Source organism: Prionailurus viverrinus, chromosome A2, assembly GCF_022837055.1.
Source record: "Prionailurus viverrinus isolate Anna chromosome A2, UM_Priviv_1.0, whole genome shotgun sequence".
NCBI lineage: Eukaryota > Metazoa > Chordata > Mammalia > Carnivora > Felidae > Prionailurus > Prionailurus viverrinus.
In genome coordinates, this window is record NC_062562.1 from 136,327,297 (window position 1) to 136,355,133 (window position 27,837).

At 36.8% G+C, this 27,837-nt stretch overlaps 1 protein-coding gene across 3 annotated transcripts in view; it reads left to right on the forward strand.

Moving 5' to 3' along the window:
• The window catches only part of CFTR (CF transmembrane conductance regulator), a 188,512-nt gene that overhangs the window by 100,992 nt on the left and 59,683 nt on the right, over nucleotides 1-27,837 (forward strand). For all 3 annotated transcript variants that reach the window (XM_047850178.1, XM_047850177.1, XM_047850179.1), the window contains exons 14-19: nucleotides 1,131-1,851; nucleotides 4,551-4,679; nucleotides 17,575-17,612; nucleotides 18,080-18,330; nucleotides 22,439-22,518; nucleotides 27,101-27,251. In XM_047850178.1, the coding sequence (XP_047706134.1) occupies nucleotides 1,131-1,851; nucleotides 4,551-4,679; nucleotides 17,575-17,612; nucleotides 18,080-18,330; nucleotides 22,439-22,518; nucleotides 27,101-27,251 (1,370 nt within the window). The remainder of the gene's footprint in view (nucleotides 1-1,130; nucleotides 1,852-4,550; nucleotides 4,680-17,574; nucleotides 17,613-18,079; nucleotides 18,331-22,438; nucleotides 22,519-27,100; nucleotides 27,252-27,837) is intronic.

Genomic DNA, 27,837 nt, shown 5'->3' on the forward strand with positions numbered 1-27,837 from the left:
GGATGTCTCTTAGAAAGTAAACAAGCTGAATGTTTTAATGTAGGTGAATGCTCAGACTATTTATATACCTCAATACTTTCTATAGAACCTCTTCCTTGGTTACACAAAACTAGGGATTTTCATTTTATTGGAGCTCCTACTAGGGCACAATGTATGTAAAGTTCCTAAGAGGAACAGTTTTACAACCTGATTTCAGTTTCAAAATGATTTCATGAGCTATAAAGTAGTTTATTAAGAGAATTATTATACTTTTCTGAAATAAAGATTTTAAGCAATGAGGATGTAGAAGTCTATGTCTATAAAATGGCTGTATTACCCCTAGAAGCACCTTTCCTACAATTTAAATTTAATACCTAAGATTTTTACAATCCTGTAATTGTGATAAGTAACTTATTACTAATATACACTTTGTTAGCTATATTAGTATGTTAAAGTATAATCTAGAATGATGCCTCTTTTTATACAATATATAATGTATTAATATCTAAAAGAAAGTGGCCTCTCTTAGATGGTTCTAGTCAGGATTTACTTTTAGGCTAAAGGGAAATTATATTAGAGGAAGGTTAAATTTATTATTCAGTTCTCTGGTTTGTTGCTTTTTTAAAAAATAAATCAGATTAGTCTTAATATAAGCTCTTGAGAACTAAATTTGTGGCCATCTTAAAATGTAAAAGGAAATTAATAGAAAATGTAAAGAACAGGAAAGCTCTGACATTTCAGAAGACACAGAATTGCATACACCCCTCTCCCCAGGGATCTTTAAAGGTTATCTAACAATTCTCTCATTTTCTGTATGAACAAACCAAGACACAGAGGGTTGCCAATTTGCTCAAAGTCCAACATTTATTTAATATCAGATATTTAATTTCACTCTAGGTCTGTTAACACTCAATTTTATGATTTAGCATACTCTAATAATTCCGTAATATATTTCATGCTGTAATAATGAAAGAGGCACCAAATTAATTGCTATTTTTACTTTTAGAGGTATTTTAAGTATAATAATGACATTGTATGATAGATGTTTTACACAAGAATACATTAATAAAATGTTACAATGCAATATATAGACTTGTAATAAAATTCTTATACAATTGATATCTTATTTTTATCTTTTTATATTCTTAAAGCTGTGTCTGTAAATTGATGGCTAACAAAACTAGGATTTTGGTCACTTCTAAGATGGAACATTTAAAGAAAGCTGACAAAATATTAATTTTACATGAAGGTAGCTGCTATTTTTATGGGACATTTTCTGAATTACAAAATCTACGGCCTGACTTCAGCTCCAAGCTCATGGGATATGAGTCTTTTGACCAGTTTAGCGCAGAAAGAAGAAATTCCATCATAACTGAGACTTTACGGCGTTTCTCATTGGAAGGAGATGCGGCCGTCTCCTGGAATGAAACAAAAAAGCAATCTTTTAAACAGACTGGAGAGCTTGGTGAAAAAAGGAAGAACTCTATTCTTAATCCAATCAACTCTATAAGGAAATTTTCAGTTGTTCAAAAGACTCCGTTACAAATGAATGGCATCGAAGGAGATCCTGATGAGCCTTTAGAGAGAAGGCTGTCCTTAGTTCCAGATGGCGAGCAAGGAGAGGCTGTCCTGCCTCGAAGCAACATGGTCAATGCTGGCCCCACATTTCAGAGACAAAGAAGGCAGTCTGTTCTGAACCTGATGACCTCTGTGAACCAAGGTCAAAGCATTCACCGAAGGACAACAGCATCCACACGAAAAATGTCACTGGCCCCTCAGACAAACTTAACTGAAATGGATATATATTCAAGGCGATTATCTCTAGATAGTGGCTTGGATGTAAGTGAAGAAATTAATGAAGAAGATTTAAAGGTATGTATAAATTATCAGTGGTTTTTTGTTTGCAACAGAGTGCAACTGAGTGAAATGCAGTATATAGTGTGATATAAAACTTACTCAAATAATGGGTTTAAGGTGGAGATTATGTTAAGATTCAGAAAGTCCAGAATCCATAAATTATATAAGCAACTTCAAAATGTACAAGAATGAACTATTTCCTTTGGCCATGGATGTATCTCTTCCTATAAAAAATAACGTAAGGGCTAGTATTGGGTCCTTTACTAGGCCAGTAATCAATTAGAAAAATTATAAATTATAATGAATCTGCTTTGTTACTACCTTAAAATCTCTGTGGAAAGAAGTGGAGTATAAATAAATATATAAACAAATAATAGCTTCAGTTATTTAGAGGCCAAGAAGTATTTCATATGCAAGTAGTCTATGTAAGGTATGTAAGCATCTAGTCTCTTGACAGGACTAACTCACATTCTGGCTTATACGTCAGTCTTACCTTAATTTAGAGTGGGCTTTCTTTTATCTTTTAAATTTGCTTTAAAGTTTGTTCTCTGGACAGATTTCTCTTAAAGAAGGTTTATGAAACTCAACATATACTATGCCAACCTTCAGGTAGAAAGCCTTTTATATTATGTTTTAAAGAATAAATGCTTTTATTCTTCAAATAGGAAGCAATATACAAGAGGAGGGGTTTTGTTTATTGTGTTTTGGGTTTTATTAGAAAAATTCCTCAAGTGCCTTGGATGAATCAGGCAGCATTTTAATGAATTGCCATATTTTGTACATAGATCATTTAAGAGTAGTATGATTTTGGTTAGGGTACAAGTCAGTTCACATCTTTGGACCAATCTTTCCTCTTCTGTAAAATGAGACAACAGCAAAGGTGATATCTAAAATACATACTTTCAGTATTTCTGTAATTTTACAAAGGTTTTCTAAGGGATAGTTTTTCTGTATGGTTTCATATCAATCTGAATGAATTTCTCAAATGTAAGCCTATAAATTTAGTTGTAAAGAATGATCTCTGCAACTGATAATAGTTCCTTTTAAAAAAAAAGTTTATTTATTTTGAGAGAGAGAGAGAGAGAGAGAGCACGTATGTGCATGTGCATGAGCAGGGGAGGGGCAGAGGGAGAGGAAGAGAGAGAGAACCCCAAGCAGGTTCTGCATTGTCAGTGTAGAGCCTGAAGCAGGGTTCATTCTCAGGACCCTGAGATCAGGACCTGAGCTGAAATCAAGAGTCCAGATGCTTAACTGACTGAACCTCCCAGATGCCTTGATAATAGTTACTACTTACTGATCACTCCTAATGTCAGTCACCCCACTACCCTAGAAAGTACATATCTTCATTTACAGATTAAAAAACCCCTAAAGTTTAGAGAAGTCCTGCTGCCTAAACTCAGGCAGCTCCCAGGAAGTCAATAGTGGAGCTTAGATTTAAATCCAGGTTTATTTGCTTCCAAAAATCTTTACATCTTAGTCAAATGCTCTACCACTGAGCTATACCCCTGAAAAGTCTTTACATCTAATTAGTTTGCTATGTTCTGATTTCATAGGAACCCCTTTTAGAGTTCCTGGGGATTCTCTTATGAATTTTGTTGACTTCGAAAGAAACAAAAGTATCTTTTCCTTTGGTACTATCTGGAACTGTTCTTTCTCAAATTTTCGAAATGTATTTACCAAAGGAGGGGCACCTGAGACTTTCAGGGAGGGGCACCTGAGAGGCTCAGTCGGCTAAGCATCTGACTTTGGCTCAGGTCATTATCTCACAGTTTGTGGGTTTGAGCCTTACATCGGGCTCTCTGCTGTCAGCACAGAGCCCGCTTGGGATTTTCTAAATCCCTCTCTCTCTGCCCTCTCCTGCTTATATGTGTTTGCAGGTGCTCACGCATTCTCTCACTCTCTCAAAAATAAATAAACATTGAAAAAATATTTAAAAAAAGATTTTCAGGGGAATATACTGAAGATTAGAATTATATAACAAGTCATGGGGCGCTTGGGTGGCTTAGTCGGTTAAGCATCTGACTTTGGCTCGGGTCATGATCTCGTGGTTCATGAGTTCGAGCCCCACATCGGGCTCTGTGCTGACACCTCAGAGCCTAGAGCCTGCTTTGGATTCTGTGTCTCCCTCTCTCTGCCCCTCCCCCACTCACACTCCTGCTCTCTCTCTCTCTCTCTCTCTCTCTCTCTCTCTCTCTCTCTCTCAAGAATAAATAAACATTAAAAAAAAAGTCATATCTGGAAAGAGAGAGGAACCTTCAAACATCAGCTGGACTTCATGTCTATTAGCAAACTTCTATAGCCAACAAAATTCCAAACTGTTTGTCCATGGAGCCCTGAAGAAATAAGTTAAATCAAGAAGAGTTCTAGGAAAATTCAGTTTGATGGTGCAATGTATTTGATAAAAGGTGTGACACTGTTAAACATTAAAATGGTGAAATTGTCTGAAGCTGGTACAGTTGTATAATCAGTGATATACTTCCAGAATTTTGAAAACTTACAGCATTTCTCATTTTTCAAAAAGCTGTGTTGCTTCAGTGGACATTATACTGGTTATAGAGTGACATCACACATGTCATTCATAGTGGTTTATATTTGTTGAAATTTGTTTACCTAGGAATACTAGTATTCCTTTATTTCCAAGATTCAAAATAAAACCACAATGGTCATGTGAAACGGTGTTGTCTCCTTGTAGTAAGCATGATTCTTTTTTTTAGGAGTGCTTTTTTGACGATGTTGAGAGCATACCACCAGTGACAACATGGAACACATACCTTCGATATGTTACTGTCCATAAGAGCTTAATTTTTGTGCTAATTTGGTGCTTAGTTGTTTTTCTGGCTGAGGTAAGAATTTTCTGTTGTAAAATATTACTGTGATTTAAAGTTACATTAAGAATAGTTTGGAAGGGTATATACATAGATATGCACACACATACACATACACACATAAATATATATGTATATTTGTAATTTTAAATTTTGTTTGCTTATTTAGTCTTGAGAGAGAGTGTGAGGAAGGGAAGGGCAGAGAGAGAGAGAGAGGGGGAGACACAGAATACAAAGCAGGCTCCAGGCTCTGAGAGAGAGAGAGAGAGAGAGAGAGAGAGAGAGAGAGAGAGAGAGAGAATACAAAGCAGGCTCCAGGCTCTGAGTTGTCAGCACAGAGCCTGACATGGGGCTCGAACTCATGGACCACGATCGTGACCTGAGCTGAAGTTGGATGCTTAACCGACTGAGCCACCCAGGCACCCCAATATATTTGTAATTTTAAATTACATAATTATATGTATAGATTCATATAATTCTTCTATTGCCATTTTACTCTTTCATACATAGCATATTTTATATATGCTCTTTATATATGCTAGGATTATCTCTCTTTCCATATATTGTATATATGCTCTTTATATATGAAGAGCTTTTAGTAGAGAGGTTCAAAACCTACAAAAAGAAGAATGGATTTATATACATTATATGGATTGAAATTAAACAGTGAAAATTATTCTGTACTCAGTTTTAAATTCATTTGACTCTAGATATTGCATTTTTGAATATGCAAGTGATGAATCACCGCCTTTAAATGACTTTGTCTTCACAGAATGAAATATGTATTAGTGGCTTAGTAACCATATGAAACAATCCTTTCAGAGATCCAGATCGCCCTCTTGCTTCAGAATTTGTCTGTATTCAGCACCACTATCTTGGTCTCTTTGCCCACCCCTGCTGTCCTTCACAGCACCACATTAAAAAAACAAGGGAGGAAAGTGCAAACAGCACAGTAGGCTGCAAGTACAATCCCATGAGGACATAAGAAGTTCTCAAAGCTGGATGGTGGATGAGGCTTCTCTCTAAATGAGGAACAGCCACCTGAATGCCAAAAGGGGCCTGGCAGAGAATGTCTGTGGGCGAAGTGGCTTTGAGGCTGAATGGAAAGCATGTACCCTCCAGTTGTCTACTGGGGCCAACTGAAACCCGGCACCAGCAAAGGACGTATCAAGAAGGAATTTAAGATCAGTTTTGCTAAGTCTTTGTTTACTGAGATAAGATGGAAATCCAGGGTTTTTTCTCTAAATTTTCCTATTTTTATTTTTATTTATTTATTTATTTTTCAACGTTTTTTATTTATTTTTGGGACAGAGAGAGACAGAGCATGAACGGGGGAGGGGCAGAGAGACAGGGAGACACAGAATTGGAAACAGGCTCCAGGCTCTGAGCCATCAGCCCAGAGCCTGACGCGGGGCTCGAACTCATGAACTGCGAGATCGTGACCTGGCTGAAGTCGGACGCTTAACCGACTGCGCCACCCAGGCGCCCCTAAATTTTCCTATTTTTAAATGTGGGTAGTTGATTAAATAAAAACAAACTAATGAAACACTACATGGGCCCAACAAAACACGAATGTGGATTGGATTCAGCCTGTGAATGACTGCTTACTCTAGATATTTATTTCAGGGAACACCACAGACTGTGCCCTAATATACAAACTAAATCTAACATACAGGCCCATACTGTCTTCAGGGAAGGAGTGACTCAGGTGAAGAGCCGCCTCTCCTGAGGCAGTATAAATGTACATGTAGTTGAAACCCAATCTTACAGCTACATGTTTTTCCTATTGTTGGGATATTTCTAACCTCAGTGAAGGGGTCTACATAAAATATCATCACTTCTCCCTGACCAGGTAAGATAGTGTTAAATATCTTAAGGTATATAACAAAAAGTTGTGCATACTATTTCATCTGTAAACCATCAGTTTCCATTTGATCTTTAAGTTGTGGTGGTATCTCTTTTTTTGCCCCATCATTTAAATTAATAAACAAAATGGAAGCTTGATGTGAGTTGCAGTATAGTACAATACCAACTATGGCGTCACACTGACTTGGCTGTGACCTTGTGTTAACATTATGAAACGGAGCAAGGTAGTTAGCAACACTGAGCCTCAATTTCCTCATCTACAAAATGGCCACTGCAAAATGTGGCATGCCACATTTAATCTCAAACCAGCCTTTCATGACTGTTGATGATTTAAACCTCTGCATCTAAAGGTCACATTCTTAATTGTCCTCAGTTTATAGAGTTATATAGTACCAGCTTCCCAGGTCCTTTCTTGAGTTAAGAGACATCATGATTATAAAGCATTTAATGTAGGGCTTGGCATATAGTGACCAATGCTAGTTGCTGTTCTCATTAATATCCTTAATGTCATACCATTATTATTAAGCTCAAGATAGTCTGAGGTAAACAAGTCTACAACCAAGATATAATGAAAGTTCAATAATCCCTTTTATACTTTAAAATACTCCAAATATATATATAATATACTATATAATATACTTTGTACTCCAAAAATATGGAGTTGGGTAATTTGACACTCTCACATAAGTGTATTATTTATTACAAGAGTAATAAAATTTGCTTTGAAATGTATTTTATATTTACCTCATTAATCTCTGCCAGTCATGCAAATGACCAACCTTAATGTGAATGAAACCTATTCCCATGCCACATTTAATCTCAAACCAGCCTTTCATGACTGTTGATGATTTAAACCTCTGCATCTAAAGGTCACATTCTTAATTGTCCTCAGTTTATAGAGTTACATGTTACATAAGAAAAAAATGGGCCTATCTGAATGTGGTGATGATTTATTTTAATGTATAGGACCTTTGTCCTATGCAGCTCCATGGAATTGAACTTATGTACCTTTCAAAATGGTGTATAATTAATTAACTAATTAGTGGTTGAGCTCTGAGCTGCTGCACATATGTATATTATTACTAGCTCACTTAATCACGAAGATAGTGGTCTTTTGTCTTCAAGCTAGAAACTAAATTGCAAGATGATATAAATTATTAGTGGAGCTCCCACAGTTATTGCAAAAAAATATCTTTTAGATGGGAAAAAAAATTGATAATGCCATTTTCTAGGCAAGAAATAATATAATGTGATGAGACTTTTTGGCCGGTGTCCTGGGACCATTGTCAATGAACTGGCTCTCAAAATTTTGAATAATAAAACCTTGGTGATAGTAGACAAATAGCAATTGTTTTAATTATGTGCACAGTTATATAGCTACATAAGTCATTCACTAATGTTCAGAATTCTGTCAACTTCTTTGAATCAAAATTTACACTTTTTCTTCTAGACTAAGCTTCTTAACACCAGTGTGCCCTTTTCTCGTTAATATTGACGTATCTCATTAGTATTCATCACGGTACAGATGCTAATACAGAAAGATAGTTTAGTTCTTTTAGTTCATCATGATCAGAAAACCTGAAGAAGGTTAAGATATTTCTTCCTTAATGACAGTGATTTATCCATTTTTAGTTTTCAGAGGCACGATACTTCAATTTAGATTTTATGATTTTATCGGGTTGGTTCAATATGCTTCCCGTTTTTACTCAGAGTGCTAAACTGAAAAAGACTTGTTGATTTATTCAGTTCGTTACTATATATCATTAATATGTTATTTTGATAAGGGAGTCAGTCTACCTTTTTATTTTTATACCATTTTTTTCTACTACAGAGCACTATTTTCTCTAAGTTCTTAGATAAGTTCAAGGATATTGGCTATAAAATTTCTATTATGTTGGTCTTTCTAGTGCTTCTGCTTAGCAGTGCATTTACTGAGTAGTTAGAGAAGAAATGCAAATAATAGAGTAGGAGACAGTTTCCTGCTTCTTACAACAACCAGAGGGGATTGTTGACTGGAGTATTTCAAGATCCTATGTTTAGTGTTTTCATTCTGTAATTTTGTAAAAAATATTTATTTTATTTTTGAGACAGAGAGTGCAAGCAGGGGGAGGGGCAGAGAGAGAGAGGGAGAGAGAGAATCCCAAGCACAGAATCCCAAGCTGACAGTGCATAGCCAGATACGGGGCTCGAACTCACAAATCCTGACATTGAGACCTGAGTTGAAATCAACAGTCAGACGCTTAACTAATTGAGTCACCCTGGTGCCCCTCATTCTGTAATTTTTAATAAATGTGTCAGAGTACTGCTGTATCCTATTTCTTTATGATTTATCTTCTCTTTGTTAAGAAAGAAGCCCTTACTGGATTTACATTCCTAGTGAAGTAGTGAAGTGGACATGTATTATACTTCCATAATACTTCTGCTATAAATGATTAATAATCATCCTTTCAAAGCAGCTTTACTTAGCATGGGTCTGTGTTTTAGGGCATGATTTGATCTGCGAAGCATTGAAATCTATGTATTAAGTCATGACAAGGTGTCACTTTACTATTACTGCCTGCCATTCATTCAGCCATTTACTTATTCAACACATATATTTGGAGTTCTTGTAATATGTCAGGCATAATTCTGTGTATATGTGTGTAGTGAAGAACAAAATGGAACATACAGGTGGAATACACGAATGCACTTGTGTTTATAATGTTAACACAATACTTATAATGTTGTGCTCCATTGGTAAAAACTCAAAATACCAGTAGTAGTTTAATAGGCATTCACTTACACACAGATCTCATTTCATGACTTAGGAGGTAGCTCTGAGTTATGTGTATGTAAAAACTTGTAGAATGAGTTGATTTGGTTTTAACTTTACATAACATGACACGTCATCTGCTTTTTCAAATGTGTTGTCTATAATTTTCTCTCTGTTGACATTTGTGTTTTTATTTAAGTGTCCTCTTATTCATCTATTCCTTTATTTATTAAATACAGATTTATTGAGTGCCTACTGTTTACCAGGTATTGTACTGGGCACTGGTGATACACAATGGTAGAGAATAAATGGCTCTTTCCTGCTCTTATGAAACACATTCTGAGGGAGGAGATAGACAATAAATGTGTTTGGATGGAAATAATCACAGAATGTGATAAGCACCAGAAAGGAAATAAACAGTGATGAGCGAGGGGGGCTGTCTGAGAAAATGACATTTATTTGACACCTAAAAGATAAGGAGTCAGACATGTAGAGACTGGAGCAAATGCAAAGGTCTTGGCTCTTAAAAACTGAGAATAAACTGAGGGTTGATGGGAGGTAGGAAGGAGGGGAAAGTGGGTGATGGGCATTGAGGAGGGCACCTGTTGGGATGAACACTGGGTGTTGTATGGAAACCGATTTGACAATAAATTTCATATTAAAAAAAATGCAAAGGTCTTGGAAGAGTTTGGTCAATGATGGAAATTAAGAGGAGGCTCATAGCTGGGAGGTGAGAGGGAGTGGGAGAGGGAAGGGAGTAGCAAGTGATGATATTAGAAAAGTAGACAAGAATGAGATTTGTGGGACTATTGACTATAGTAAAGAGCTTAGGTTTTATTTTAAATGCAGTAGGAACATCCAGAGTGTTGAGAACCTTAAATTATATTTTAAGGCCTCTGCAGATATTCTGCAGTGAAATAGTCTGGAGTTCTTCATGTAGAATGTTGGAATTATACTTTGTTTGGTCGTATTCACAATTTTTTAGCCTTTTATATACCTGGCCTTATTACATCGCCCTTGGCAATTTTCTTCCCTTTTGCACTTATTTTCTTTAGTTGTGAAAAATCAGACTTGTATCTGGCCATGTTATGTTATGGTGGGGTTCCTCACAGGTTCTTGCTCTTGCTTAACATTGCATCTTCTTTTTGAAGCCATACTGTTAGAATTTTGCTACAGACACAATCAACCTTTATCTATCATGTCTCCTTAGATGTTTACTAATTCATTTAGCAAATAAGTATTTCAAATATAGGCATTTGGTTTCTTTTTCTATATGTATATGTTATAATGTTCTACCCCTACACTCCATGGTGTTTTTTAATCATGTAGACAAATTGTCTACATAATTTAGATTCTGACCTATTTACTAAATACTGGCTACTTCTTTTCCATCTTGGGATCATTTGCACAGTTCATGAATTATCGCCTTGGTCATTCACGGAGCTGTCCTTAGAGAATTCCATCATCAGATTTTAGATACCCAATATGGATATATAATAAACACTCTGTGTACACCCTTATGTAACTAATAGTTATTTTAATCTATGCATGCATTGTCCAATACAGTAGCCACCAGCAATGTATGACCATGTAAATGAAATGAAATTAAAATAAAAAAAATTTTTAAATTAAATTCCTCAGTCATACATACTAGCTACATTTGCAGTGATCAACTGTCCTATATGATAAGTGGAAACAATATTGAACAATGCAGATATAGAACATTTTTATTATTATAGAAAATTCCTTTGGACAGGGCTTATTTAGACTGTACTGTTTTCTATGTGATATGGAATGAAGTGTAAAACCCTGAAAATTATTTTTTTATTTTTTGTTAACATTTTATATTCATCTTTTTGAAAGAGAGAGAGTGAGAGAAAGAGAGAGTGAGAGAGAGAGAGAAAGAGAGCAAGTGGGGGAGAAGAGAAAGGGAGGGAGACACAGAATTTGAAGCAGGCTCCAGGTTTTGAACTGTCAGCACAGAGTCCGATGTGGGGCTTGAACCCATGAACTGAGAGATTGTGACCTGAGCTGAAGTCAGACACTTAACCAACTGAGCCACCCAGGCATCCTAATGCCCTGAAAAATTAAAAAAAAAAAAAAGACCTTTTGCTTTTACCTTTTAAAGATCCAGGACTCTCACTCTATCATAAACTGCATGAACTTTATAACTTTGAAATATGTTAGAAATTAAATAATAGAATTGCTTAATTAATTGTTTCTATATGCCCCCAAATATCTGTACTAATGTCATTACATCAAATCCTTGGACGTGGTTTTATTCCAGTCAACAAAAGTAGTTTGGGTTGGTAGTTCTGTGTCTCTGTCCACTAGTGGTTTCTATTTACAAAAGCCAGGAAACAATTTAATACTACACTGATGAGACCAGTTCTTTAGGAAATTGCTTTAGTTATTGTTCATTAGTAAATATGATAAAATATTTGTTTCTGGGATTTATTCTTGAGAATGTTGGCATTGCCAGCAACATTGACACTCCTTTATTTTTTTTTCAATATATGAAGCTTATTGTCAAATTGGTTTCCATACAACACCCAGTGCTCATCCCAACAGGTGCCCTCCTCAATATCCCTCACCCACCCTCCCCTCCCTCCCACCCCCCATCAGCCCTCAGTTTGTTCTCAGTTTTTAATAGTCTCTTATGCTTTGGCTCTCTTCCACTCTAACCTCTTTTTTTTTTCCTTCCCCTCCCCCATGGGTTCCTGTTAAGTTTCTCAGGATCCACATAAGAGTGAAAACATATGGTATCTGTCTTTCTCTGTATGGCTTATTTCGCTTAGCATAACACTCTCTAGTTCCATCCATGTTGCTACAAAAGACCATATTTCATTCTTTCTTATTGACACGTAGTACTCCATTGTGTATATAAACCAAAATTTCTCTATCCATTCATCAGTTGATGCACATTTAGGCTCTTTCCATAATTTGGCTATTATTGAAAGTGCTGCTATAAACATTGGGGTACAAGTGCCCCTATGCATCAGCACTCCTGTATCCCTTGGGTAAATTCCCAGCAGTGCTATTGCTGGGTCATAGGGTAGGTCTATTTTTAATTTTTTGAGGAACCTCCACACTGTTTTCCAGAGTGGCTGCACCATTTTGCATTCCCACCGACAGTGCAAGAGGGTTCCCATTTCTCCACATCCTCTCCAGCATCTATAGTCTCCTGATTTGTTCATTTTGGCCACTCTGACTGGCGTGAGGTGATATCTGAGTGTGGTTTTGATTTGTATTTCCCTGATGAAGAGAGACGTTAAGCATCTTTTAATGTGCCTGTTGGCCATCCGGATGTCTTCTTTAGAGAAGTGTCTATTCATGTTTACTGCCCATTTCTTCACTGGGTTATTTGTTTTTCAGGTGTGGAGTTTGGTGAGCTCTTTATAGATTTTGTATACTAGCCCTTTGTCTGATATGTCATTTGCAAATATCTTTTCCCATTCCGTTGGTTGCCTTTTAGTTTTGTTGGCTGTTTCCTTTGCTGTCCAGAAGCTTTTTATCTTCATGAGGTCCCAGTAGTTCATTTTTGCTTTTAATTCTCTTGCCTTTGGGGATGTGTCAAGTAAGAAATTGCTATGACTGAGGTCAGAGAGGTCTTTTCCTGCTTTCTCCTCTAGGGTTTTGATAGTTTCCTGTCTGACATTCAGGTCCTTTATCCATTTTGAGTTTATTTTTGTGAATGGTGTAAGAAAGTGGTCTAGTTTCAATCTTCTGCATGTTGCTGTCCAGTTCTCCCAGCACCATTTGTTAAAGAGACTGTCTTTTTTCCATTGGATATTCTTTCCTGCTTTGTCAAAAATTAGTTGGCCATACGTTTGTGGGTCTAGTTCTGGGGTTTCTATTCTCTTCCATTGGTCTATGTGTCTGTTTTTGTGCCAATACCATGCTGTCTTGATGATGACAGCTTTGTAGTAGAGGCTAAAGTCTGGGATTGTGATGCCTCCTGCTTTGGTCTTCTTCTTCAAAATTACTTTGGCTATTCAGGGCCTTTTGTGGTTCCATATGAATTTTAGGATTGCTTGTTCTAGCTTTGAGAAGAATGCTGGTGCAATTTTGATTGGGATTGCATTGAATGTGTAGATAGCTTTGGGTAGTATTGACATTTTGACAATATTGATTCTTCTAATCCATGAGCACGGAATGGTTTTCCATTTCTTTATATCTTCTTCAATTTCCTTCATCAGCTGTCTATAGTTTTCAGCATACAGATCTTTTACATCGTTGGTTAGATTTATTCCTAGGTATTTTATGCTTCTTGGTGCAATCGTGAATGGGAACAGTTTCTTTATTTGTCTTTCTGTTGCTTCCCTATTAGTGTATAAGAATGCAACTGATTTCTGTACATTGATTTTGTATCCTGCAACTTTGCTAAATTCATGTATCAGTTCTAGCAGACTTCTGGTGGAGTCGATCGGATTTTCCAGGTATAATATCATGTCATCTGCAAAAAGTGAAAGCTTAACTTCATCTTTGCCAATTTTGATGCCTTTGATTTCCTTTTGTTGTCTGTTTGCTGATGCTAGCACTTCCAACACTATGTTAAACAGCGGTGAGAGAGGACATCCCTATCGTGTTCCTGATGTCAGGGAAAAAGCTCTCAGTTTTTCCCCATTGAGAATGATGTTAGCTGTGGGCTTTTCATAAATGGCTTTTATGATGTTGAAGTATGTTCCTTCTATCCCGACTTTCTCGAGGGTTTTTATTAAGAAAGGTTGCTGAATTTTGTCAAAGGCCTTTTCTGCATCGATTGACAGGATCATATGGTTCTTATCTTTTCTTTTATTAATGTGATGTATCACATTGATTGATTTGTGAATGTTGAACCAGCCCTGCAGCCCAGGAATGAATCCCACTTGATCATGGTGAATAATTCTTTTTATATGCTGTTGAATTCGATTTGCTAGTATCTTATTGAGAATTTTTGCATCCATATTCATCAGAGATATGGCCTGTAGTTCTCTTTTTTTACTGGGTCTCTGTCTGGGTCTCAAAGTCATACTGGCTTCATAAAATGAGTCTGAAAGTTTTCCTTCCCTTTCTCTTTTTTGGAATAGCTTGAGAAGGATAGGTATTATCTCTGCTTTAAACGTCTGGTAGAACGCCCCTGGGAAGCCATCTGGTCCTGGACTCATATTTGTTGGGAGATTTTTGATGACTGATTCAATTTCTTCAATGGTTATGGGTCTGTTCAAGCTTTCTATTTCCTCCTGATTGAGTTTTGGAAGAGTGTGGGTGTTTAGGAATTTGTCCATTTCTTCCAGGTTGTCCAATTTGTTGGCATATAATTTTTCATAGTATTCCCTGATAATTGCTTGTATCTCTGAGGGATTGGTTATAATAATTCCATTTTCATTCATGATTTTATCTATTTGGGTCATCTCCCTTTTCTTTTTGAGAAGCCTGGCTAGAGGTTTATCAGTTTTGTTTATTTTTTCAAAAAAACAACTCTTGGTTTCGTTGATCTGCTCTACAGTTTTTTTAGATTCTATATTTTTATTTCTGCTCTGATCTTTATTATTTCTCTTCTTCTGCTGGATTTAGGCTGTCTTTGCTGTTCTGCTTCTATTTCCTTTAGGTGTGCTGTTAGATTTTGTATTTGGGATTTTTCTTGTTTCTTGAGATAGGCCTGGATTGCAATGTATTTTCCTCTCAGAACTGCCTTCACTGCATCCCAAAGCGTTTGGATTGTTGTATTTTCATTTTCATTTGTTTCCATATATTTTTTAAGTTCTTGTCTAATTGCCTGGTTGACCCATTCATTCTTTAGTAGTGTGTTCTTTAACCTCCATCCTTTTGGAGGTTTTCCAACTTTTTCCTGTGGTTGATTTCAAGCTTCATAGCATTGTGGTCTGAAAGTATGCATGGTATGATTTCAATTCTTGTATACTTATGAAAGGCTGTTTTGTGACCCAGTATGTGATCTATCATGGAGTATGTTCCATGTGCACTCGAGAAGAAAGTATATTCTGTTGCTTTGGGATGCAGAGTTCTAAATATATCTGTCAAGTCCATCTGATCCAATGTATCATTCAGGGCCCTTGTTTCTTTATTGACTGTGTGTCTAGATGATCTATCCATTTCTGTAAGTGGAGTGTTAAAGTCCCCTGCAATTACCACATTCTTATCAATAAGGTTGCTTATGTTTGTGAGTAATTGTTTTATATATTTGGGGGCTCCTGTATTTGGCGCATAGACATTTATAATTGTTAGCTCTTCCTGATGGATAGACCCTGTGATTATTATATAATGCCGTTCTTCATCTCTTGTTACAGCCTTTAATTTAAAGTCTAGTTTGTCTGATATAAGTATAGCTACTCCAGCTTTCTTTTGACTTCCAGTGGCATGGTAGATAGTTCTCCATCCCCTCACTCTCAGTCTGAAGGTGTCCTCATGTCTGAAATGAGTCTCTTGTAGACAGCAAATAGATGGGTCTTGTTTTTTTATCCATTCTGATACCCTGTGTCTTTTGGTTGGTGCATTTAGTCCATTTACATTCAGTATTATTATAGAAAGATATGGGTTTAGAGTTATTGTGATGTCCATACATTTCATGCTTGTAGCGGTGTCTCTGGTACTTTGTCTCACAGGATCCCCCTTAGGATCTCTTGTAGGGCTGGTTTAGTGGTGACGAATTCCTTCAGTTTTTGTTTGTTTGGGGAAGACCTTTATCTCTCCTTCTATTCTAAATGACAGACTTGCTGGATAAAGGATTCTCGGCTGCATATTTTTTCTGTTCAACACATTGAAGATCTCCTGCCATTCCTTTCTGGCCTGCCAAGTTTCAGTAGAGAGATTGGTCACGAGTCTTATAGGTCTCCCTTTATATGTTAGAGCATGTTTATCTCTAGCTGCTTTCAGAATTTTCTCTTTATCCTTGTATTTTGCCAGTTTCGCTATGATATGTCCTGCAGAAGATCGATTCAAGTTATGTCTGAAGGGAGTTCTCTGTGCCTCTTGGATTTCAATGACTTTTTCCTTCCCCAGATCTGGGAAGTTCTCAGCTATTATTTCTTCAAGTACACCTTCAGCACCTTTCCCTCTCTCTTCCTCCTCTGGAATACCAATTATGCATATATTATTTCTCTTTAGTGCATCACTTAGTTCTCTAATTTTCCCCTCGTATCCTGGATTTTTTTATCTCTCTTTTTCTCAGCTTCTTCTTATTCCATAATTTTATCTTCTAGTTCACCTAGTCTCTCCTCTGCCTCTTCAATCCGAGCCGTAGTCGTCTCCATTTTATTTTGCAACTCGTTGATAGCATTTTTTAGCTCTCCTGGCTGTTCCTTAGTCCTTTGATCTCTGTATCAAGAGATTTCTGTCCTTATACTGTTTTCAAGCCCAGCGATTAATTTTATGACTATAATTGTAAATTCACTTTCTGTTATATTGTTTAAATCATTTTTGATCAGTTCGTTAGCTGTTGTCATTTCCTGGACATTTTTCTGAGGGGAATTTTTCCGTTTCATCATTTTGGATAGTCCCTGGAGTGGTGCGGGACTGGGGGGCACTTCCCCTGTGCTGTCTTGAATAACTTGCGTTGGTTGGCGGGGCTGCAGTCAGACCTGATGTCCGCCCCCAGCCCACCATTGGGGCCACAGTCAGACTGGTGTGTGCCTTCTCTTCCCCTCTCCTAGGGGCGGGATTCATTGTGGGGTGGCCGTGGCCCATCTGGGCTACTTGCACACTGCCAGACCTGTGGTGCTGGGAATCTGGTGTATTAGCTGGGGTGGATTGGCAAGGTGCACAGGGGCGGGAGGGGCAGGCTCAGCTCGCTTTTCCTTCGGAGATCCGCTTCGGGAGGGGCCCCTCTTCCATGGGCCTCTCGTCTGCGCTTGGCTCCAGAGATTCTGTTCTGCTAATCTTCTGGTGGTTTTCTGGGTTATTTAGGCAGGTGTAGGTGGAATCTAAGTGATCAGCAGGAGGCGGTGAGCCCAGCGTCCTCCTACTCCACCATCTTCCCAGGATCCCTAGAACAAAGTTTATTATTTAAAAGATTAAATTTTGCTCTCCTGTGAGATTCAATGAATAGTTTCTGTTGAATGAGAGAGAGAAATGGCAAAGTGTTTAATGCAGTGAAATTTGAATTCCACTAACTTAACATGTTTTCACCACAAAGGATGATTTTTAGGACAATTATTACAGCTGCTGGACCCAGGAAAGCAAAGGAAAGGAAAAAGAAATTGTGTATTTTGCTGTTTGTCATGGTGGAATTAGAGCTGGGTCTGGGATGAATAGGTAGAGATGTCGGGAAAAAACTAAGTGTGTATTGTTTTATTCCAGGTGGCTGTTTCTTTGGTTGTGTTGTGGCTGCTTAGACAGTGAGTATTCCATGTTCTATTGCAGATTATATTTTGTTTCTATTGATTATTTGGATCTTATTAAAGAATATTGAATAATGAATAAAAGTTCATTTCCCCATAGTATTATAGAAATGGAAAATTAAGTTCTCTTGTTTAAAATTGTGAGCATGTGCTGTTTCTGCAGCTGTTTGTCAGTTCCTAAAGGATTTAGTTGTGTTTAGTTTCCATAAAATGCAATAAAAATATTGAAAACAGCATTTTACATTTGGTATTTTTTCTGACTGTGTAATAACAATCGTATCTCTTTCAATGGTGAAAAAACTGACTACTTTGCTACAGTAGTGAGTCCATGAGATTAAAGGCATAACTTAACGCTAATGAAATATGTTGTGTTTCTTCAGACTCAAGTTCAGTTTTGTTTACATGTATTGGAAATCCAGCGGGAACGTTTGGTTGCCAAATAACAATTTCTTTTTGCTTTGCAGAATGCCTTCTCAAGACAAAGGGAATAGTACTAAGAGTATAAATAGCAGTTATGCAGTGATCTTCACCAATACCAGCACATATTATGTCTTTTATATTTATGTGGGAGTAGCTGACACTTTGCTTGCTCTGGGATTCTTCAGAGGTTTACCACTGGTGCATACTCTAATCACAGTGTCGAAAATTTTACACCACAAAATGTTACATTCTGTTCTTCAAGCACCTGTGTCAACCCTCAACACGTTGAAAGCAGGTATTTGACTAGGTATACAAAATGAAACTGCTGATACACAAGCAAAAGGTCCTACAGTTTCCTTGGTGTTTTTTAGTGGTAGCGTTGGCTTTTGATGGAGGCATCTGCACTTTGTTGAACTTCCTTATAATCCGCCTGCACATTTCCTAGAAATTGTAGGCTACCAGACATTATTGCTCCATGTTTCTGTCTTAGCTGATTAGAGTAGCTTAGTTTGTTAGACTGTGATGCTGCTGAGAGTGTAGCAACAGAAACAGGCCTTTCTGGGTTCGTTGTCCTTTTCTATTCAGATATTTGCTCTAGCCCGTTTTCAGGTATCTCGTTGCCAATGTATAGTATTGTTTAAAAGAGAAGCAGATTTGAAGTGACCAAGGAAAATAGAAAATTCTTTTACTGATGAAGTTTCTTGATGGGGACAGAATAATCTAGTTTCATGTAACTATTCAAAGATGATCAAATAAATTTGTTCCAACGTTTTGGGTTATTTTTGTTTGTTTTGTTTTTGGTGGTGGGTGGGAGAGGAATAAATTCCAAATGTATTTGTAAAATATTTTTGCGCGATTATAGAGGTTGGTAAAAGGGCACAGCTTTCAGTTATAAGATGAATAAGGTCTGAGGAACTAGGGTGTATAACATGGTGACTGTAATTGAAAACACTGTATTATATAATTGAAATTTGCTAAGAGTAAAACTTAAATGTTCTCATCAAAAGAAAAAGGTAAATATGAAAGGTTATGGAGAACTTACTTTGTGTGGCACTAAGCCAGAAGTTGGCATGAAAAGATGCAAAAGGTACAGTTTTTGACTTGGAAAAACTCACAGACAAGGGAGAGGAGGTAGACACAGAAATATTTAATTATAAAGCAAATAATAAGTTCCAAGATTGAGATTTTTAGAGTGATTTCTATCTAAAGATCTCAAGATAATAAATATATATCATTTTTATCTGGGTAACAAAATGTCAGTGTCAGTATTCAGAAAGATCTTCTTTCTATTTATTTTGAAGTCTTTGTGTGTCACTAAAGCCTTGACTCATTTGAGTATATTCATCGTTAATCCTGTTTTAGAGCTAAGAAATTTTTGAGGTAAAAGAGAATGTCAAATTACCTTGATTCAATAATTTCACCTTTTTATAGAAAAACTGAAACCCAGAGAAGTTAAGAAATTTTCCCCAGTTTCCAGTAGTCAGAATTGGACGGTGAGATGTAATGGAGCATTGGCTCCAAGCGATAGGCATTGGCTTGGCCCCATACGAGTGATAAACATAGGTTTGTTGCTCTTCTGAGCCTTGCCTCCACAATGTGAAATGGAGAAAAGAATAATTATCTGAGAGGATCATTATGAGAATTAAACAAGGCAACCTACTTGTCTTTATAGAGCCAATGTGAAATAAATGTTAGGTCTCTAATGTTGTTCCTTTCTATGGGGCCTTGTTTCCATAGGGGGTGCACTTTCCTTTTCACGTCTTTACTTTCCAGGGCTCCTCATTCCTTTATACACTGCTCACAGTTGGTCTTGAACCTTCTCTATTTCATATTTAAATGATTACCATTAATTTCATTTTGGTTTTTTTAATGCCTTTTTAAAAAATGTTTATTTTTGAGAGAGAGAGAGAGACAGAGCATGAGCAGGGGAGGGAGCAGAGAGAGAGGGAGACACAGAATCCAAAGCAGGCGCCAGGCTCTGAGCTGTCAGCATAGAGCCCTACGCAGGGCTGGAACTCACAAACCATGAGATCATGACCTGAGCTGAAGTCAGTGCTTAACCAACTGGGCCACCCTGGCACTCCTCATTTTCTTTTTTTTTTCAGATCTGGTTAGTTTTAAGAAATCTCTGCATCCAATGTGGGGCTCGAACCCACAACCTGGAGATCAAGAGTTGCACACTCCACGAACTTGAGTCAGCCAGGCCCCCCTCATTTATTTCATTTTCTTTTTTTCTTTTCTTTTTTTACTTCCAAGTTTTTATGTGAATTCCAGTTAGTTAACATACAGTGTGATATTAGTTTTAGGTGTAGAATTTAGTGATTCATCACTTACATATAACACCCATTGTTCATCATAGGAAGAACGCTCCTTAAAGCCCATCACCCATTTAACCCATCCCACCCCTGACCTCCCCTCTCATATCATCAGTTTGTTCCCTATAGTTAAGAGTCTATTTCTTGGTTTGTCTCTCTTTTCTCCCCCCATGTTAGTTTGTTTTGCCTTTTAAATTCTACATATGAGTGAAGTCACATGGTATTTCATTTCATTTTCTAATTTGTCTTATTTACCAAGACAGGAGAACAGGATGCATAAGAAGTAACAAAATGATCTTACAACATCTAGATGTTCTTTTTCCACCTCTGCCCTCCCCCAATTTCTCTATGCAAGGATTATGCTTTCTTTTAAAAACCATTACTATAACTGACTTATGATTCACTTGTTCTCATTATTTTGCCTAAATATTCTCTGCTATACTGGGCAGCAACTGATGCTTCTATTCCTTGTATGTGCACTTGAGTTTCTCCCACATGTGCCCTCTCCAATTGTACATTGACCTTGATTTTGACTCCTTACCCAATTTTTCTATGTCACTATTTAAACAACCTTAAGACACATGGACACATAGTAGGTGTTCAGTAGACTATGTTGAATAGATGAAAATGTGAATTGATAACTTTGATGTAACACTACCATTTGAAATACAATAAGCACCAGAATGATATTCTTTTCACCAAAGTGAACTTTCATTTTCTAAACAGTATAAATCCATATACTTTTTTTTTCAATTCTTTATTTATGGGAAGATATACAAATATGTTTAATTAAATATGCTAAAGAACATATTATTGTTAAAGGCTAGTGATAGTGCCTTAAATCAATAAATATTCATTGAATAATTCCTACATATAAGACTTTTTGCTGAGGGCTGTGAGGGATACAAACTAAGTGTGCCCTGGTCCCATTGACCTCTAACAATTTACAATTGAGAAATAGAGGTAAGACATGAACAAGTGACTGTGATACAAGATGTGGATATAGTCATTACAACAGAGTTCCTGACAAAATATATTAAAGGTATTAGGTATGTCCAGAGGAGAAAGAGGTTTGCTTGAACTGGTGCAAACATTGATGCCTCCTTGTCGGAGAGACATTTGAATTAGGCCAGGAAGGAGACATAGATTTTGATGAATAGAGATGAGGGGAAAGGTTTTTAGGCAAAGGGAACTATGTGGAAAAGGCAGGGAGCTAGGAAAGTGTAGAGCATAAAGAATAGACCAATTTAATGGATAAAACAGAATGTTTGTGTAGAGGAAGCCTATATTTGGTAGGTGGTTTAAGGCCAGATTATGGAAGGCATTAAATATTAAACTAAGAGTTTTAGACTCTATCTTACAGTTAATGGTGGGGGCAGGGGGGCTGAATGATAAGATTCAATATCACTTTGTACCGTATTATGTTTTATCAAATTATGTCTTTAACTCCCGCTAGACAATGAATTCCTTAAAGGCAAGGAGCTCATCTTATTCACCTCTGTTATCTCAATGCCTAGCATTATGCCTGACATAGAGTAAACACTCCATACATAACTTATTTTCATTGAAGGAAAACATTATCAGACTTACAAACATGAGTCTGGAATTCAGAAGACAGGCTGAAGCTTAGATTGCCAGTGAAGAGGGTAGAAAGAGCAAGCATGGCAAAGGAGGTCCACATAACGGGCAGGCAGAAATTAACAGTAGCTATGGGTTCTAAAGAGGTGTGTCAGGAAGGTATACCAGTCAGAGGAGAGGGAGATCCATGCATTATGGAATACAGATGGAATACGATAACAAATCCAGTAAATTATCATTAAATTCAAGCATGCAAGTGTAAGATAGTAGTAGAATGAATCTTACAGGAAGCTATATTTTATAAAGGTTTAAAAGTAGGAGACCATCACTTGAATACAGTTGCTTAGAATCTTTGTACAACACTAAAATTTTCTAAGACCTTATTTATCTTATTACATGCTAATTCTTATTTGACTTTTGAATGCTTCTGCTATGATCCAAACTTATCAAATATTGTTGTCCTTTTGAGATTACTGTTTTTTGAGGAATCTATCTTCTTTTATATTATAGGTGGGATTCTTAATAGATTCTCCAAAGATATAGCAATTTTGGATGATCTTCTGCCTCTTACCATATTTGACTTCATCCAGGTTTGTAAAAATAATTAGTATCTTTACGTTTGTTGCACTTTCAAAAATGATTAGAAAAAGAGGTAAGTTTTATTTTCATTTGATTGAGAGTTGAAGTCCTGTCTATTATATAAATTTTGTTAATATCAAAAGTCTTCAAAATAGGCATAAATTTAGTAAATTCGGTGATAAGTCAGAACTGTTTATTTGACCTAAACCTAAGGCAATTCCACATTTAGATGTAATAGCTATCTACTTGGGAATGGTTTGAAAGGTATAATAGAGCATCTGTCCCCAAATCACTGTCCACAGTATGACATTTCTGACATTGACATTACTGTTTGATGTAAATCATCTACCTCCAAAGGGCCCATGTGAAAAATGAAGATCTATTCCTTGATGGGCTATAGTTTCAACCAATCTTATCCAGGAACACGTTGGCCCAGATTAGCTAGCCAGCAACCTCACAGTAAGAACAGTAATACAGGGACAGATACACTTTCAAGCAGGGGCGAGGGGAAAGAAAAATCCAGGACTAGTGAGGACTATCCCTGGGTGACAGATCTGAAGAGGCCACCAGAGCAGGTAGCCTGGCTCTGAACATGTGTCCTGGTGGTGGGGTGATTGACTGGAGGTGAGAATGAGAAGAAAGGAGGAGAGGGAGATAAAGGTGACCTAGACCTAGGGGATGCACATTAGGATTCCATAAGTGGCAGGACTTAAGGAGAGTTGTGAGTTAATGACTTTGGCTATTGGACCAGGTTTGAAAACAGCTTCCTGTCTGGCTTAGGTCAAGCAAATGCCAGTCTCAGTGATCTCCTTGGAGAGACAACTGGAACATTGCAGCCCATCTTAGGATGAGTCATTCTCTCCCTACACCCCTTTCGCCCTCTTCCCCCAATAATAACACTTTATTTGAAAGGGCCTATAAAACGAAAAAAGGGCTACCACACTTGTGTGTATACACAACTGACATTGGCAGGTACAGAAAAACCAGGTTGTCAGTTTGCCTCATCTGAAATGATTGGCACAATTAAATATATTAACTGTTCCATGTGAACTTTAGCATATTGGATTTCCTGCAGTTACTTTGTTTGGGGAAATAACTCATCAGCAGCTGCTGGAATTCTTTAATCAGTGCTTTGGGTTCATGCATTTGAAGGAGCATTTCCCGTGTCTTTCTTTAAATGCTGTATATTTGTTGTAAGTGTGTAAGTGACTGGCCCCAAATAGGATATTGTTAAATTAGGTACAAACTGGACCTGGGCATTTTGACATGATTGCAACATTCACAAATATTGGCCCTTGATAAATTTTTTTAGTTTTGTAGTTTATTATTTTCTGAATCAGTATGAAGCTCACTTCAGAAATCCTCTGGGAAAAATGGTTTTTAAGTACCTATTTTATAAATTAACACTTTTTAAACACATGTGATGACTCTCAAATCCTTTCTGTTATGGCAGTGTGAATAGTTTCCACTCAGTTTCCAATGTGGAAGTTACTTAGTTGTGGTTTCACAAGTACTTAGGCAAGACTCTTTTAATTTTCCTATTTTATTTATAAGAGGGCTTCACATTAAGGAAGCATAACATATGATTGTCAAATACAGTAAAAATCTTATTAGTTTTGATTTTATTAAAAACTCAAGGATGCCTGGGTGGCTCAGTTGGTAAGTGTCTTACTCTTCATTTTGGCTCAGGTCATGATATCACAGTGGTGATCATATCCCACGTGGGGCTCTGCACTGGGCGTGGAATCTTCTCTCTTTCTCTCTCTCTGCCCCACTCACACTTGCTCTCTCTCTCAAAAAAAAAAGTTTTTTTAATCATTCATTCACCACAGTTTTATTATAAAAAATCCTCTATATTGTGAGGTTCTTTGTTATACTTAATTATATTCACATTAAATAAATTTATTCAAGTCACAACATTATAGGAACAGATTTTTGCACAGGATAAAGCATGCCTGTACATTTCCTTTAAACAATTTAATTTCTATTTATTCTATTTCCTGACATTTAATAACATTCTGGAAAATTTGCTTTCTGGATTGGAACATTTTATAATGAAAATGGAAGATCTGGATTCTGTTTCTAACCTGTAACATGAGGTAGAGAAATCTGATGATGGTCACTTTTAGTACTCAAATTCTGTGCTTCAGATTGGCATACTGGAAATGGACGTTACATGACAAATTTGCTCAGGCCATTCCTTAGGCACTGAGATCAGATTAACTTAGAACAAATAATTTAGAGTTAATAATTTAGAACTGTGTGTAAAACTAAAGGCACTGGTTTAATATATTTGATTTTCTCATTACACATAGAAACCTTAAATTCCTTCCTAGTTTTGAATTTACAAAGGAGGAGAAACAAGTCAAACAAGGTAGAGAAAGACTGTATCTTCACATCCTACTTATCTCCATGTTTAGGTGAATGACTTATTTTTTCATTAAACAGAAGCCTATATATTTTAAAATACCAAATTCTTCTCTTTTAAGCTTCAAAACCCTTAGATATTTGTTTCTTTTTCTCTTAATATGCGATTACACACTGAGTCCTCCTACTTTGATTTCTTCTGTGTCTTTCACATCTTTTTCTTTCCGTTCATTCATTTTATTAATCCCATGTGTCCCTTACTTAAAAATTCATCTATGAATTAAATTCCAAATCTAGTATTCATTTCATAGTTTTAAATAGGTATTTGTTTATTTACTTACTTACTGGCTTACTAATTTACTGCTGATTTCAGAGTTATCCTTCATTCTTACTCATCTGCTCTGGTTTCACAGGCAGTGCTATGTACTCTTCAGTGTCGGGAATGGTTTTGAGCTCTTATGGTGGGGTGAAAATGTGCTGGGCACTTCCTAGGACCATGAATGGATGATGTCTTACAGTCTTTATAGTCTATTGAATTTTTTCTTTCCTGAGGAAGTTTAGGATCTGTGTAAGGATGGTTGGAAATTAGAAATCTGTGCTCCTATTTTCATCTTGTCTTGAATTCTGTCTGTTGATTTTGTTGTTCCTCTCACTAATGCACCTGCTCTGAAATGATTCATTGACTATCTACTGTGAATTAAAAACTAGGACACAATTTAAGGCTTCTTTGTGTAATGAGAATATCAACTGTATTATACCAGTGCCTTTAGTTTTGAACATGCTAAAGTATTAGCTCCTGACCTTAGTACCTAAGAATGGCCTCTTTCTGGAGGAAATAGAATTATTTTTCTCAACGCTTAGACTTCTTTTTCACTTATTTCTCAGTTTGGTCTATATTCTGGATGATTATAATTGCTGGAAATTTATCTTGTGAATGTTTCATAATTTACAGTTGTACCCACCTTCTCCATTATTCTCTAACCCAGCGTGATATCTTGGTTGGTTTGACTTCCCAATTCTACATATTCTATTGTAACAGTTGCATTTCATTCCTAAGAATCTCTACCATATCAGCAATCATGAAAACAAAATGATTACTTTCTACAACTAATATTACAATCCAACACCACCGAGTTGGAATTATATGGTAAAAACAGCACAGGTCAAATGAACACAGTGCTGTTTACAGCTGCCAACAACAAATTAGAAGACCCCGATCCTCATGGAGTAGCTGAATGTTTCCATGCCACCAATTCAACAACACTTCCCTTTCAGACATACTGATATTTAATATGATGGTCCATTTTAATTAAACCATATTCCCCAGTTAATCACACTTGGAACACTTGATCCCTCTCTCCCAATATCCTATTTCTGGAAAATACATGTCTTTTGTAAAAACTGTAGTTTGCCATTGATGGAGTCTTGTCAGGTAGTAACTAGGGCATGTGGGGCTTTCTCATTGTACTGGCGGCACTGGTAATAGGTCAAGAATGGATAAGAAAGACTCTCCTTAGATTCCTGAGTCATCATATGTAATTGGTCTAGTGCCTGGCACAGTAAAGATTTATCTGAGTATTTGTTGATGCGTGAGAGGCCTTGAGCCTTTATAGGTCATCTCCAATTATTTTAAGGAATGAGAATAGGAAAGTTGGAAAGGGGAGTAAAATCTATTAAATATAATTTTTAAAAATCTTAAACATGAGCCAACTATGTTTAGAAAAAATTAAATAGCTTGTCTAAATGACCAAACTTTCACTTAAACCAAATCTTTGTGACCCACAAGGTTCCAAGATGAATGCCCAAGTTTCAGAAATTGTCTAAACAAAATAAATCCTAAAATTTTACATTTATACCAAAATTATTTCAGAATAAAAAAATTATTTTAAAAGAAGTCCACACCAGAAAAAGAAATTCATATTCATCTAAAATTTTTTTAACATAGAGCATTTTAAGGCATATAGGAAATGAGAATATCCTGAGACCCAAGAGCACCGTGTTTCCAAAACTTTGAAGTGTTGTAACCTGACCAATATTTTGTATTTTGATAGAACTTATGAAAAATCTTACTTTGAGGTGGCTGCCTTCCTCCTAGGAAGATACCTGCCCTTGTTAAGAATGGAACAGAGTGTGACGATCTTCTTTCCCAACGTATCTGTGACATACCTTGTGCGCTTTGCAACATGAGAACATTTACTCACCAACCTGCTCTCTCTGATCCTACAGTTGTTACTGATTGTGGTTGGAGCCGTGGCTGTAGTCTCGGTTTTACAACCCTACATCTTCCTAGCAACAGTGCCGGTGATAGCAGCTTTTGTTATATTGAGGGCCTACTTCCTCCACACCTCGCAGCAACTCAAACAACTGGAATCTGAAGGTATGATGCTGTGCGTACAATGCTCACCATTGTGGAAAATGACCACAAAGCTATTTGTGATTCTCTATCATTCACCTACTTTGCCAACTTTTTTGTCCTGCTTTTAAACTCTTGCATTGTGTAACAGTGAGTTTTAAAAACGTATGGATATGTAAAAGGACACAGTAAATTACATAGCACACATAGGTTGTTTTTGTCCATTAATGACCGAGTGACTTCATTTTCTTTTTATTTATTTTTTTTTATTTTTTATTATTTTTTTTAAAATTTTTTTTTTCAACGTTTATTTATTTTTGGGACAGAGAGAGACAGAGCATGAACGGGGGAGGGGCAGAGAGAGAGGGAGACACAGAATCGGAAACAGGCTCCAGGCTCTGAGCCATCAGCCCAGAGCCCGACGCGGGGCTCGAACTCACGGACCGCGAGATCATGACCTGGCTGAAGTCGGACGCTTAACCGACTGCGCCACCCAGGCGCCCCTTCATTTTCTTTTTAAAGCAAGTGCATAGAGCCTTAGAAGGGTTGTAGTATAGGATATTCATTCGTAATTTTCTTATATAAATTAAATTTTAAAATGATAGTGCTA